Source organism: Zalophus californianus, chromosome 14 (assembly GCF_009762305.2).
Source record: "Zalophus californianus isolate mZalCal1 chromosome 14, mZalCal1.pri.v2, whole genome shotgun sequence".
Classification (NCBI taxonomy): Eukaryota; Metazoa; Chordata; class Mammalia; order Carnivora; family Otariidae; genus Zalophus; species Zalophus californianus.
In genome coordinates this window covers 2738039-2751579 of record NC_045608.1, presented here as the reverse complement: position 1 = coordinate 2751579, position 13541 = coordinate 2738039, and the positions used below count along the sequence as shown (strand labels likewise).

General features: G+C 48.3%; 1 protein-coding gene across 3 annotated transcripts in view; it reads right to left on the bottom strand.

The window, feature by feature from the left end:
• TMEM132D (transmembrane protein 132D) overlaps nt 1–13541 on the bottom strand; it is a 557603-nt gene that overhangs the window by 172017 nt on the left and 372045 nt on the right. For all 3 annotated transcript variants that reach the window (XM_027576431.2, XM_035723861.1, XM_027576432.2), the window contains one exon: nt 5608–5791. In XM_027576431.2, coding sequence (XP_027432232.2) covers nt 5608–5791 — 184 coding nt within the window. The remainder of the gene's footprint in view (nt 1–5607; nt 5792–13541) is intronic.

The window sequence follows — 13541 nt, the reverse complement described above, 5'->3', positions numbered from 1 at the left end:
ATATTGAGGAAGAAATAAATGTCTTTTGGGAAATTAGCTTTGAGTGTTGGTGCTTAACTATGTCTCATTTCAAAGCTTTCCTGGAGATGGAGTTATATTCATCACACAAAGAATGGAGGGGCCATGAGCCCCCCCCCAAATTGATCTCAAATCCTTAATAATAGTATAAGGTGTCACAACTGCATCTTACCTTGAGCTTTCTCAAAATGACAGTTCTACCTATTCAAATGTGCTGTCTGGGGGTATTTGAATTTCTGAGATTTTACAAGAATAATTAAACAGGCATGTTTTTCCTCTTGCTCACGATTAGGGGGAGAAGAGGGATTTCCATTATGGAAATCAGTGGATTTGAGTGCATGAAAATTAAACAAATACCCCCAAACTTCTGCATGGTAAAACATATGATCTGTGAGGTTAGAAAGCACACGGTAAATTGGGAAGAATATTTGCAATAACATGCCAAAGAAAAGGTCAGCATCAGGGCGCCTGGGTGGCTCAGTCGTTAAGTGTCTGCCTTCGGCTCAGGTCATGATCCCAGGGTCTTGGGATTGAGCCCCACGTCTGGCTCCTGGCTCAGCGGGGAGCCTGCTTCTCCCTCTGCCTCTCCCCCGGCTCATGCTCTCTCTCTCTCTCTCTCTCTCTCTGTATCTCCGTGTCTCAAATGAATAAATAAAATCTTAAAAAAAAAAAAAAGAAAGAAAAGGTCAGCATCGTTAATATGTAGAAACAGAAAGGAGAAAGTAGTATCCACGGGCTGGGCTGGGGGTAGGGGGAGGAGTTGGTGTTTAGCGGGTAGAGTTTCAGGGCTGTGAGATGAGAAAGTTTTGGACATCTGTTGCATAATCATGTGAAAATATTTAACACTAATGAACTCTACAGTTATAAATGATTAAGATGGTAAATTTCATGTTACCTGTTTTTACCACAAAAAAAAAAAAAAAATTTTTTTTATAACAAAGTAACAAGAAATGGAATTCCCAACAGGGAAAGGAAATGGGTAAGAAAAAAATGTTTGATAAGAAAATTTACAAATGGGGGCACCTGGGTGGCTCAGTCCGTTAAACATCTGCCTTCAACTTGGGTCATGATCTCAGGGTCCCGGGACCTAGCCCCTACTCCCTGCTCAGCGTGGAGACTGCTTCTCTCTCTCCCTCTGCCCTTCCCCCATTTGTGCTCGCTCTCTCTCTCAAAAAAAAAAATAAATAAAATCTTTAAAAAAGAAAATTTACAAATGGAATCAAAAAAGGGTAAATTAAAGCAACAATGATGTATAATTTTTGCCTAATAAATAGCCTATTTTTTAAATTTTAATATCCTATGTTTGTAAATTTGCAGGGAAATGGCTATCATCATACACAGCAGGTGGAATTAAATTGGTTAAATTTAATTTAATAATTAAATGTAGGCAGTTTGGAGACTGTTATTAAAAAAATTACAATATTGCATATCCTTTGATTCATATCCTTTGATTTGAATTTATTCTTAAAAGTTTATATACGGGAATCAATCGGAGATGTCTACAAAGATTTTTGTGGAAAAAAGGAAGCCACAGGACACTTCATAACAGAAGATCTCTTAAACATTTTAGGTTTGTGTGTGGATCACGGGCGATATATGGGAAGCCATTTGAATGAGCCCAGAACAAGAACTCACGGTTTTTTTCCTCCCATTTTTCTTTCACACCTCTGTCCCCTGCATGGGAGAGTCCAATCATCGATCTACTTACTGAGATGTACCCAAAAGGGTGCACCTCGCCATTTCTCCACTGTCCTTACCGCAGCTCCGAGGGGCCACCCAGGATGTGTTCCTTCCTTCTTCCACCATAAAATACTTTTAGCGGGACACGTGGCCTCCGGGGATAAAGCTCACCCTCCCACCTCCCCTACAGCTAGTGGTAATCCCTCGGCCGAGCTCACGGCTGATGGGCTGAGAGCAGACGTGCTGCATTCAGGGACGGGTCAGGTCCTGGAGGGAAAGGAGCACATTCTCCTTCCCATCTGCCTGGGCCTGCTGGCTGCCACAGGGACATGGTCATTATTAATCCAAGGCCATGGGGATGAGGTCAGTATCTTTGGGGTCCCTCAGCAACAGGATAGAGGAAGGCTATGTGCTAAGTCCCTGGAGGCATGGGATAAGCCGCAGGCTGCGCACACTCCTACAGGACAGGTTAGGGACGAGTAAATGCTGCACTCATTAGGTCAGAGTTATTTGTCAACAGCCAAAGGACAGGCCCTAACTCTCTCTGACATCTCTCTTGCTCTGCCAAATCTATTCTCTACCTACAGCTGGGTGCTCTTCTAAAAACACGCAGGGGTCCATGTGACTCTCTGCCGAGAGCCTAGCAGCTTCCAATCACGCGTGAAGATCCACCCCCTTACGCAGCTTACGAGTGCTCAGGGACCATGATCTCAACCCAGGCACCTTCTCCTCCCTCATCATGGTCTTGGTGAGCTGGCTTTCCTGCTCTAATATTTCAATTCTCTAATATTTCAAGAACGTGTGACGCAGATGAATAGATTAATAGATGCATGGATATCAGAACTCCTTCAAACATCCCCCAATGAACATATGATGACCAAAGACAAAGTAAAAATGAAATGAAATCCACAAAAAATTCATTTAATGAGGGCCATCTCCCTAAAAATGGCCAAAATTCTTTTACCAATCAAGTCAAAGGTGAAATGAAGCCTCTCGGGAAGGGGGTCTCAGAACACTCCAAACACAAAAGACTGGGGAGTCGGGACCCTTATGACTTCACCCTCAGTTCCAGAGGAAGATGCTCCAAGATTACCAGTAATCCTCATCAGACCAAACATGTCCTAATCAGATTCATTCAACTCAGTTCAAGAATCAGTGAGCACCTATGTGTAGTCTACCACTGTTCCAATGTCGTGAAATATGGGGGCTAATCTACAATATTATTGTCAGGGTACTGTTTATACCTTGCATCCAGAGTTTAAATGAACATAATAATAGCTACCATTTATTGTATGTTTGCTCTGGACTGGACACTGTCCCAGGCACTCTTGAGTTATCACTTTATTCTTACAACAACCTATGAGTAGGTATTGTCTCTTTTTCCCCCTTGAGATGGGGAAGTGAGGCACCGTGAAGTAAGCATGTCTCCATAGCTCGCGACTGGAGCCTAGGAATCAGTTATGTGATTTTGCTTCCTAGGAGTTTCCTGAAGATCAGTACAGAATATGGAAAACACTCAGGTACAAAACGAGTGACCCCTCTGAGCCTCCACTTCCTTACGTGGAAATGAAGGAGGATTGTTATAAATCTTTCCATTGCCTTGAAATAATTATTTTCCTCTTATTTCCTTGTAACAGAGTCTAAGCAATGAGCTAAAATAAAGAGGCACCAGCCTTCCTTTCATCTAAGTATAACCATATGACTAAGTGTTTGCCAAATGGATGTAACCAGATATATTATGTCGGATCCTTGCTTCTTTTTTTTTTTTTTAAGGATTTTATTTATTTATTTGACAGAGAGAGACAGTTGAGAGCAGGAACACAAGCAGGGGGAGTGGGAGAGGGAGAAGCAGGCTTCCCGTTGAGCAGGGAGCCCGATGCGGGGCTCGATCCCAGGACCCTGGGATCATGACCTGAGCCGAAGGCAGACGCTTAACGACTGAGCCACCCAGGTGCCTGGATCCTTGCTTCTTGAAAGGGAAAAGTAACTGGCCATGTTTGAGATTCTGCATTTCTTACTTTTTCTGGTCTACAGAATATGGCTAAGTCGGTCGGCACTCCAGCATCCATCTTGGACCCTAAGGGAACCATGAGCATGGAATCCATGCCCTCAAACTGCTGAGGCAGAAATAGAGATGGAGCCTGGGTCTCAGATGGCACGAGGCACCATACCAAAACTACACCACCAACCTTAGGAGCTCCCGTACGTGAAAAAAGAAACACATGTGTATTTAAGACACCCTTGGCTGGGCTAAAGTAGACAGGGTGAGTGAGGAGCTCTCTTGCTTTCAACCAAATGCAATTCCCAATTGATAAAGGGCCAACTAGCTGTTGGCTCTGCCATCACACGATCTTACAGTGCTACATCTATCATAGCTAGAGGGGCGAGGCAAGGCGAGAGTGGTCGGAGACCAGCGGAGGGTGGAGGGGTGCCTTGTCAGAGCGGGGATTCATGCGGGGTAAGGAGACCAACGGGGTTTGGGATAAGCGACGGGAGCATCAGGGATCCGTGAGGCAGGGGAAATGCGGAGCGTGGGAATCAAACCGGTTAACTTATGCTGAGCAAAGCCACGGAAGTTGTTCCGAGTCTTGCAAACAGCTCATCCAACCAAAGGTGCTGAAAAGGGGCAAATTCAAGTAATTCCTTATTCAAGACAAATGGGTCTTGCCATCCCCAGTAATAGAACCACTCACTAAGAGCCTAACCGAAGGAATGCTACCCTCACACGTGAAATGAGGCACCCGGGGAGGCTCGATGCCTTCAAAATAAAAGAAATCGTTAATAGGAGCCCTTATCAACAGAAGTACCCCAAACACCTTTACATTTCCTGATGAACAGCATAATAACTAACCTGCTGTCACCAGGCAACTGTCCATGCTACCTTTTATTGAAAGATTGATTCCTGAGGTTCTTTCTGCACTCTCTAATAACACTTGTCAATATTTTCTAACAGATGGTATAGAGGAGACACCAGGCAGTCAACGGATAGGTCAACTCATGCTTCACTTCTGACAGGAAAAGTCCTTTCATAACAGGAGAAAGCTCACATTATTGTCGGCAGACGAACATGCCCAAGCCTTTGCACTGTGAAAATTCACATTTTAAAAAATGTATTATTCCTTTGTAGGGGCTCCTAAAGAGTCTAAGGAAAGGTAGAGCTCTATGGGGCGTCAGTGTGTTTTGTTAAGGGAACATGAATGGCAGGTCTTCCCACAGGCACTCTAGGACAAACCAGGGCTGGGCCTTCACGGATGAAAGCCCATCTCCGTTTCACAAATCCTAGAGAACACACACACAGACTAATGGTCTTCAATCTTTTCCAAGTTGTAAACAGATGCCCTATGAATGAATATAGGTAACGCTTTCCTATATAGTGTTTCATTTATTTTTATGTAGCTGCCAACACGAACAAGTTGACATTTCACATTCAAACTATATTTATGGCTTCCTTGGAAAATCGGTAGATCTTAAGAACGAAGAATGAGGCTTTCCTACATGGCTTTCCTACTAGGTGCAGCCTTATGACTGGGCAGGTACTGGCCATGTCACCTGCCACGACTCACTCATATACTTAATCTCTTTGGTCTCTGCGGGTGTGTGTATTTGAGATCCTTAAAGTCTACAATGTATGATAGAAACACAGTTATTAAATGACCGATACTTTTCCTATAATGGAAGATCCAAATCTAATACCTGCAGTTTGATGATTTTCTAAATAATATTCTGAAAATAGTATTTAGAGACAATATATTTTTTAGACTCAGCTCTTTGTAGTAGACTTCAGGTTGCAGTGCCCCCCGACCCTGGTTCCCAGTTCACCGGCACTTCCCCACCAAGTCTAGGTGAGAGCGTGGAGCCTTTCTTTCCCTCGGGTTCTGTATTGACAACCCAAGGCAGGGACATTCTTACCATGGCCAGGGGTATGACGCCGATCAGGTCCTTGTGACTCACGTAGATCTTGGAGACACCCAAGTCAGACGTGATGTCTCCTGGATACTCCACTTGCCACGTGACAAGCTGTGTGGCCGGCGGGTCACTGGGCTCCTCTATTTCCACGTCGATCTGCATGACTTCATAGGAGGGTCCATCCACACTGAGGAGAAGCAGAGAACAACTTTGAGCGACTGGAGCGTGGCAGGCAGGCAATGGGTAACACTTGTCATCTCTACGTGTGTCTCTGTGAAGAGCGTTTCAGAGATGAACCATCAAAAGTAACCCCACACCGTTTTCAACACGATCCGTGGCACCAGCTGGTCTCAGAGACCAGCTCTCCCCGGTTTGGTGGGCTGCTCGGGCTCCGAGGGCAGGTGTTTGTGGATGGTTTACGAAAAGCGCTGATCACATTTCCTAAACGCTTTCCTCCCCTCTGTCCATCTAGGAGATCAGGATTCTTTCCCTCACTCCCCGAAATCTATATGCTGCTTATATTGGATTTTCCAAAGCCATGGTCAGTTCCAATTGGATGCACAGAATTTTAAAGGTGTCTGAGGGTGATGTGGCTTTGCTCGCCGGCGGTGCAGAGGCACAGAGGTGAGGCAGGGACAGGACAGCGAGGCCATGGGGCACGTGCGGAGAAGCACGGAGAAGCAGCCCGATGTCCCCTGGAGACAGGAGGCACTGTAACAATGGTTAGTTTTTGGACATTCTGGTGTTTCCTATAAACATGCATCTGGAAACAAAGCCAAGTGAGATTATCAGGATGATTTTTGTAGCAATTTATGTTAGTTTAATTAACTGGATCCCTCTTCTGCCTCTTCACAGGCCCCTTCTATGAAATGCCTGCTCTTCTCTATCATGGGGGGAGGAAAGGCCCATGCGGGGCCGGCCCGTCCCTGAGTGCAGAAGCGAGGAACATGCACACAGGTGAGAATGAACAGAGGATGCAGCGATGAGGGAGGCCCAAGTGGCCAAAGCGACTCCTACCTACCAGATTTGCGCCCGAGGGTTCAAATGTCACGTAACTGCAAAATGATCGCTGACTTCTGCTGCTCCGGACTACAAAGTGTGGCCTTTCATACACACAGAGTTACCGAGACGTGTCTAGCACAGCAGCAGACCCAGGAGGAAGCTCAGAGACAATGGCGGGGCTCCCAGGGGGCTTTCTTCTCAAAGTAAGGGATGAGGTGAGATCCCGGGACATCAGGGGGGCTCTAAGGAAAGGAGGTGGTGGTTGTGGTAAGAGTTGGCCGCTGTCTATTTGGAGCCTCTACCCAGAGTTTCCACAGGTAGAGGAATCCCGAGATCTGGATGTCAGCACACACCTTTCTGGCTTGGGAACTTGCCAGAACCCTGGCCCTTCCTCCCCGTTCAGGAGACGGCCGTACTGAGCCCCACCTCCTCTGCCTGGTCACTGGGAGAGGGAGACCCACCGAACAGACGAGGCAACGTCGAGCTCAGGAACCCGACTCCACAGCGGAGGCATTATGGGGACTCCTACACAGCAGGAGCCTGACCCTACCGTCTACGCCACCTTCTGTCCCCTCGCGTGTCCGCCGAGGTGCCCTCACCTCCAGGAAAGCCAGCAATCCTCGCTCTGCTGGGAGCCTGCACTGCCTGTATGTTTGCTTCCAGAGTTCCCTCTCCCGGGAAGGCATCTGTAAATCTCCCCACGGATTTAAATCCTTCCCATTGTGCAAGAGCTAGCCATAAAAACAACAACTATAATTTTAAAAGGGCTCTACTTATTTCATCTAGTTTTCCCCATTCGGTAAAACCCTGCCAGGTTTTCTCTAAAGTTTATTTTCTCTTTTCCTTCACAGCCCTTGCCTGGCCAAGATGTGGAAGAAACACGGTCGCTTTTGAGCTGACTCTCCTCCCTTTGACGTGGTGATGAAAGCTCCCTACTTTGGGAATTCTTAACCTGGGGCCCCTGGCAGGCTTGTGGATCCTGAAACTGTGCGCAAATGTGTGTTGTTCTTGAACGAGTCCTTAGCTTGCATGGGCTTCTCAGAGGCTCTGAAGCAGTTGGGCTGTGGGGCACGTTCCCGATCATTTCCGGTGTAAATTCTGTGTATGGAGATCTAGCTGCAGAATAGCTTACCACGTGTGACTCGGATCAGTGGAAATTTGAATTTTAATACCTCTCTGCAAACGGTTAACGCGTGCAGGATTCCAGAACGCTTGCATATCTGGCAATATTTATCATTTCTCCGTGTTTACCTGTAAAGCTAAGGACCGCACCTTTGCAATTTGTGGGTTTAACTATAAGGGTCCTGAAGAGGGGCTACGCTTATTTATTCCAAGTTGTGCCCAGCGTAGGGTCTAATGCCTGGTGTTATTCAGAACAGCATCTACGGTGTTACAGGACACAAACACGGTAGGTTAAGTAAACGTTTCTACAGTGCATCTGCTGACAGGGGTTTTCACCTCGCCCGTGCGTTAGAATTGCTGGGGGGGCGCTTTATAAGTTAACCAACGACCGCGGCCACTCCTACAGCTTTCCCTCCGGAGAGGGGCCAGCTACCAGGCCCACTGATCTCTCTCTCTCTCCCTTTGTTCCTTCCTTCCACCTGTCTGTCTCTTTTTTAATCCAGGTGATCCTACCATGCAGTCAGGACTCTGAACAACTGAGTCATGCAGTCAGGACTCTGAACAACAGGCTTAATTATGAGGACACTGGCGCTCTGCGAAGTATTCTGGATATGAAGGTATTAGAAACACAATGTATGGAGTTAACGGGTTTGGGAGGTATGGCTGGTAAAATCAGTGAAGTCACAGGTGAGCCACAAAGAAGGTTCCAGATGCCCACGAACATGCAGCGAGGAGGGACAGCAACAGAATTCCAGCCATGGAGGCCCAGGGGGTGGATAAGACCGGTGTGTCCAGACGCCACTTCTGATAGCCCTGGATGCAGCCCTACCCCGCCAGCCTCAGGCCAGTCAAATAATGAGCAGTAAGGATGGGCTCCATGTGTGAGCTTCCTCCAGGAAGGCAGCCCTGTTGAGTTGGGCAGGGTTTGCACGGAGTGGCTCAGGGCTCCATCCAACTTAGGGACTTGCCAGCCTTCTGGGCATGGGCCCTACCGGCATCAGCAAGCCAAGAGGCCACCTCCCTGTCCTGTTTGCTGGTGACAGGGAGGCAGAGGAGAGAACTCAGCCTCTCACCTCACGGGCACCTCCGATCCCTGCGGGCTGGCTCCATCCATATGGGCTGGGAAGCACCTTCCTGCAGCTTGTCCTCCTTATAGAGAGGAGCACCATCTCCCTGGTTTGGAGAGCTCTTCCCATTCCTCGACAACCTTTCCTTACCTGGACCCTTTTGTGCACTGGGTTCAGGCTCTACACCTTTTCACTGGGAAGGGCTTCCTTCAAATGGACAAAGGCACAGCTGTGGACCACACGACACAATCTGAGGCTTCGCGAAATTTAAGGGAAATGCACATAAGGCTCTCGGGCACAGACAGTGACCACAACCCTCAGGGCCACGGCTCAGGAACCCAAGGAAGGCAATGAAACTTGAGGCTAGACAAGACCACCTCAGCAGATCCCAAGACCAAAAAGGACATCACTTTCAAAAGAAAAAGTCTTACTTTAGGTATTGTCACCTCTTTTCCCAGATGATGCAACAAGCAGCCTTTATTGAGTACTTTGAATGAGCCAAACACTGTTTTTAAGGGCTTTTTAGGTCCTATACCCACATGTGATCCTCACAGTGTCCCAGGAAATAACTGTGATTAACTGCCGGTTTGTAGATGAGAACCTAGGTTCAGCGAGGCTCACCCAGCTAAACGGGAGAAGGAGCCGGGAGATGTCAATGCAGAGCGCCCACTCTCCATCCCTGCGGGACTAAGTCCCCCGCCTCTTGCTCCAGGGCGACAGGCTTGCTTATTAGCCATGAAGATCAAGGACAGCAACTTCCCGTCCCCTAGTAGAAATATAGCTCAGTCCCCGATGCCTCAAATAAATTCTGGACGGGCGAAGCTGGGACATGTTTGTAACAAGGTACTTTGCTATCAGGCTGCCTTCAGGGTCCTCTGCCAACTCTTTTAGTCCTACCATGTGTCTACAAATTAAAGCAGAGATGTGGAAGCTAGAGCTTTAGCGAGGAGAGCCTACCATCCATTGGAGGGATAAGAAACCATGTAGACATGGACCTGCTCGTGTAAGAACCATCTAGACCTGAGTATTGGAGATGCAGGTCAATGCATCTGAAAGCTACCTGCATTTTTTTTTTTCCATATTAGAACACTAACATGTTATGGTAGGTTCTTGAAATGAATGCCAATGATCGAACCTCACTCTGCCACCGCCCATGTGGGTGACTGGCTCCCAGGGCTCGTGCGAGGGCTGTGGGGAAGCTGGTGGGGTGCAGGGGGGAGCACAGAGTGAAATTCCATTTCCAAATAGGCTTTTCCAGCTGGTACGCTCCAAGATGAATGGGTAAACTTTCTGAGAACAAAAGGAAAACCAGCGAGGAGGTGAGGCTAGTATTTCAATGGCTGTGACCTTGGAAAGTAGTTTGAGATGTGCTCCCTAGAGGTCGTGTGAAGGACAGCCATCTACCACTGGGCAGAGACTATCGCCTCCTGCCACCTGCATTGTGTCTCTATGCCGCACCTCTGGCTTCTGGGTGCTTCTGTTCCTAATCACGCCTACCCGTCACGACCCCTGGATGCCTTTCTTTCTTGAGTTTCCAAAACCCCCTTGCCCACAGTGCAGAGAGCTCCAACTGCCTGGGGGTTTTGGTCCCTGGGAGGGGTGCTGAGGCAGAGGCTGGTGATGCTGGAGGTGACAGCCCAGCTCCTTTGCCTCCACTGGGTGGGTCAGGAGCCCCGCCCACACCCCAGAGTCTCCCCCAGGGGGTCAGGCTGGAGCCACCCGCCACGTGCTTGGGCTCCTCCCTAACTGTTCTCCTTTCCCTGGTCTCTTTTTTCAGTCTCTCCTGGGACACTTCCCTCATACATCACTTGCATGCAAGTCCTTGTCTCAAGGTCTGCATCTAGGGAAACTGAAGGAGTTTTTAGAGCAAGGAGGACACCAAAGGCAACTGGCAGATGCTAGGTGAGAGATTCTGCAAATAGAAGAGAAACAAGGAATGAGTGTGGGTGGGGGGCTCAAAGGGACCACCACTCCGGGTCCTCAGCATCGCTGGCTCCAGTCGGAGGAGGCCTCTGGACTGAGCCAACCGTCTCCGCCACGGCGTTCTGGAAATCCGCCCCAGACACTGACACAGGTTCCCAGATGTCTCCCAAATGCAGGAGCCTCCCCTCCCCTCCCCTCCTCACTTTCAAGATTAAGATGAGGATATTACTCAAACAAATTGTTTCTTCTTAGACGTGATCCCAGTATTCAAGTTTCCCATCACTGACGTCTTTTTTCCTAACTTTTTCATTAGCATTTTCAGAATAAAACCTTTCATTAGGAAGTAAAATATGCACGGTCCCTTTAACGTATGTACTTTATAATGAGATTTTTGTCACCATAAGTTTGTCTTCTTGTGTCCTCTATTTCCACCTTACAATACTCTGAGGTCTGGTAACCAGAGTTCTTCTGGAAAAGAACAAGGGAAAGTCATAGCTTGGACCAAGGCGCGCTCTATTTCTGCCTTTTATTTTAGTGCTTCCTTGCTCCCATCCCGTACTTCATTCATCCACCCCATCGGGGAGGTTCCTCGGATTCCTGTTATTCGTTGGATACCGTGTCGGGTGACGGGGATGCAGAGGCAAAGGCCGGCTTTAAAGCATGAAGATTGGTGGTGGCCAGACGGCCCTGGCTCTGCACATCCCTGCCCACCTCCACATTCAGGGACGCCATTTTGGTAGCTTGAGATGGGCAGCGTTGGGAGAATCTACACCACGAACACTGGCAAAGGCCATCAAGCAGGCTCCCTCCAAGCCCCCCAAGAGCACACTGCTCAAGAACTTTGCTCCTGTAGTGCATATGGCCTAGTGGGGAAGATCAGTACTAAATAAACGATCATATCAACCAAACGTAATTGGCAACTGTAAGGAAAGATGAGAAGCATGAGAAGCAGAGGTACCGGTGAGATTTTCAAGGACTCTGGTGGCGTCAGGGAGGTAAGGCTGATTCCGCACCCCCCACCTCCTGGGGGAAGCAAGGCTCGGGCTGTGCTCTCTAGAGAGGATGGGCAGGAATTCAGAGTCCCAGGAACCAGAAATTGCACATACCAATGTCCTGTGCTTGGAGGGAAAGGATGTGTTGTAGAAAACACAAGAAACCAGGGTGGCCGGAGCACCCAGAGGGCCAGGAATTGAGCTGTGAGATGTAGCAGAAGGATGGGCAGAGGGAGACTGTGCAAGGCTAGTTTCTAGCTCACACGTGGTGTTGTCTTTTCGAGTCAGTAAACTATGGTTTGTCAATGCACAGAGCCTGGGCTAAAGGGTTTTACATTTCTAAACTTTGTTAACAAAAAAACAAGGACATGTAGTGTAGAAAGCATATGGCTTACAAAGCCTAAAATATTTAGTATCTCACCCCTTACAGGGAAAGTTTGCCAATCTCTGCCCTTTATCATCGGAGAAATGGGAGCTCATTTTAAACCTTTAAAAATAATAAAAGAACATTTATCTCTTCGATGGGTAAGTGCTTGGGAGTATCTTTAGTAGATGAGATTATGAGGTAGTCAAATATTTATTTCCACTGAAAGTGAAGAAACTCAGATTTAAGTGTTGATCTGAGTGTTCCACGTAAGAAGAACAGGAAAATGAAAGAGACAGGTGTATGCACGGCCCAGGAATACAAGCTGCAATTAGGATAAGAACTCATAGACTGGATTTATTGTAAAGATAACCACAAAGTACGAGGTGATCTTAATTGAACTAGGAAAAATAGGCTAAGCCAAGTTATGGATTGTTGTAACGGGAAGAAAATTAAAAAAAAAAAAAGTGACACTCTTTGAGATGTTGATGAGTCCTGCAGGAATGTCTAGTGAACAAGAGAATGTCAAGCAGGGTCAGGGGCAACGCTTCCTTGGCGGGGCCACCCCACACACCCCGGACACCTGTGGTGCTGGGCCCTGTCCTCTAAGGACCAATGGCAGACCCCGGGGGTTGCAACAGCCAAACCACACCCCACACTCCCTAAAGAGACGCACAGACCTGCCGTGTGACCAAGATCTCCCGGGTGTCCCTCTCTGAAGCAGGCGGGGCTCTGGTCGGAACTGGTCATGTCCTTTCTTCCTGTAGCCACAGCCCTGCTTTCAGCACTGAGCTACTCCAGGTAAGGGCCTGTGTCAGGTCAATGGGGATGGAGGTGGGGAGTGGGCAGAACAAGGGTGGGGGTACCGGCCCAGGCATGGGTGCTTCTGGAGGGGAGAAGGGGAGCGGGCAGTGATTATGTGCTCTTTCCACAGGAGGAAAGTGGGAAAGGCCCCCCTGAAATGTGTGATGACGCCTGCCCTCCATCTGACCATGCAGTTTGGGGTTCCTGACCAGGGGAGGCTGGGTGGGTTTGCAGTGGGAAGGGGGAAGGAGGACTCTCCAAATCAGTCTGCAGAAGGGTGGGGCTCAGGAAAGACTGCAGTCAGGAGGTCAGCCCAAGAAGGGATGAGGTCTCCCCTGCAAAATGTGGCCACCATCTTTCTGGCCAAGCAATTCCTGACCCTCCCCTGGATGCTTCCCACTGTGCAACCTTAGCTTTGTTCTAACTTGTTCTGATGACAAAGGTGGCCCAAGGAGCCTGTGTGTCAGCACGGAGCTCCTCCCTGGAGAGGCTCACAGCTGGGATCTGATATAGGGGGCTCCAGGGGCCACGTAGTCAATCCATGAATGAATTCACCCTTGTCTAGAAACACAAACAAAGTTTCCTGTGCTCAGGGCATCCTGGGGCCCATCGGGACATCCCCGCATGCTGAAGGAGCCCTGGGTCCTTCGCACCTACATGCGA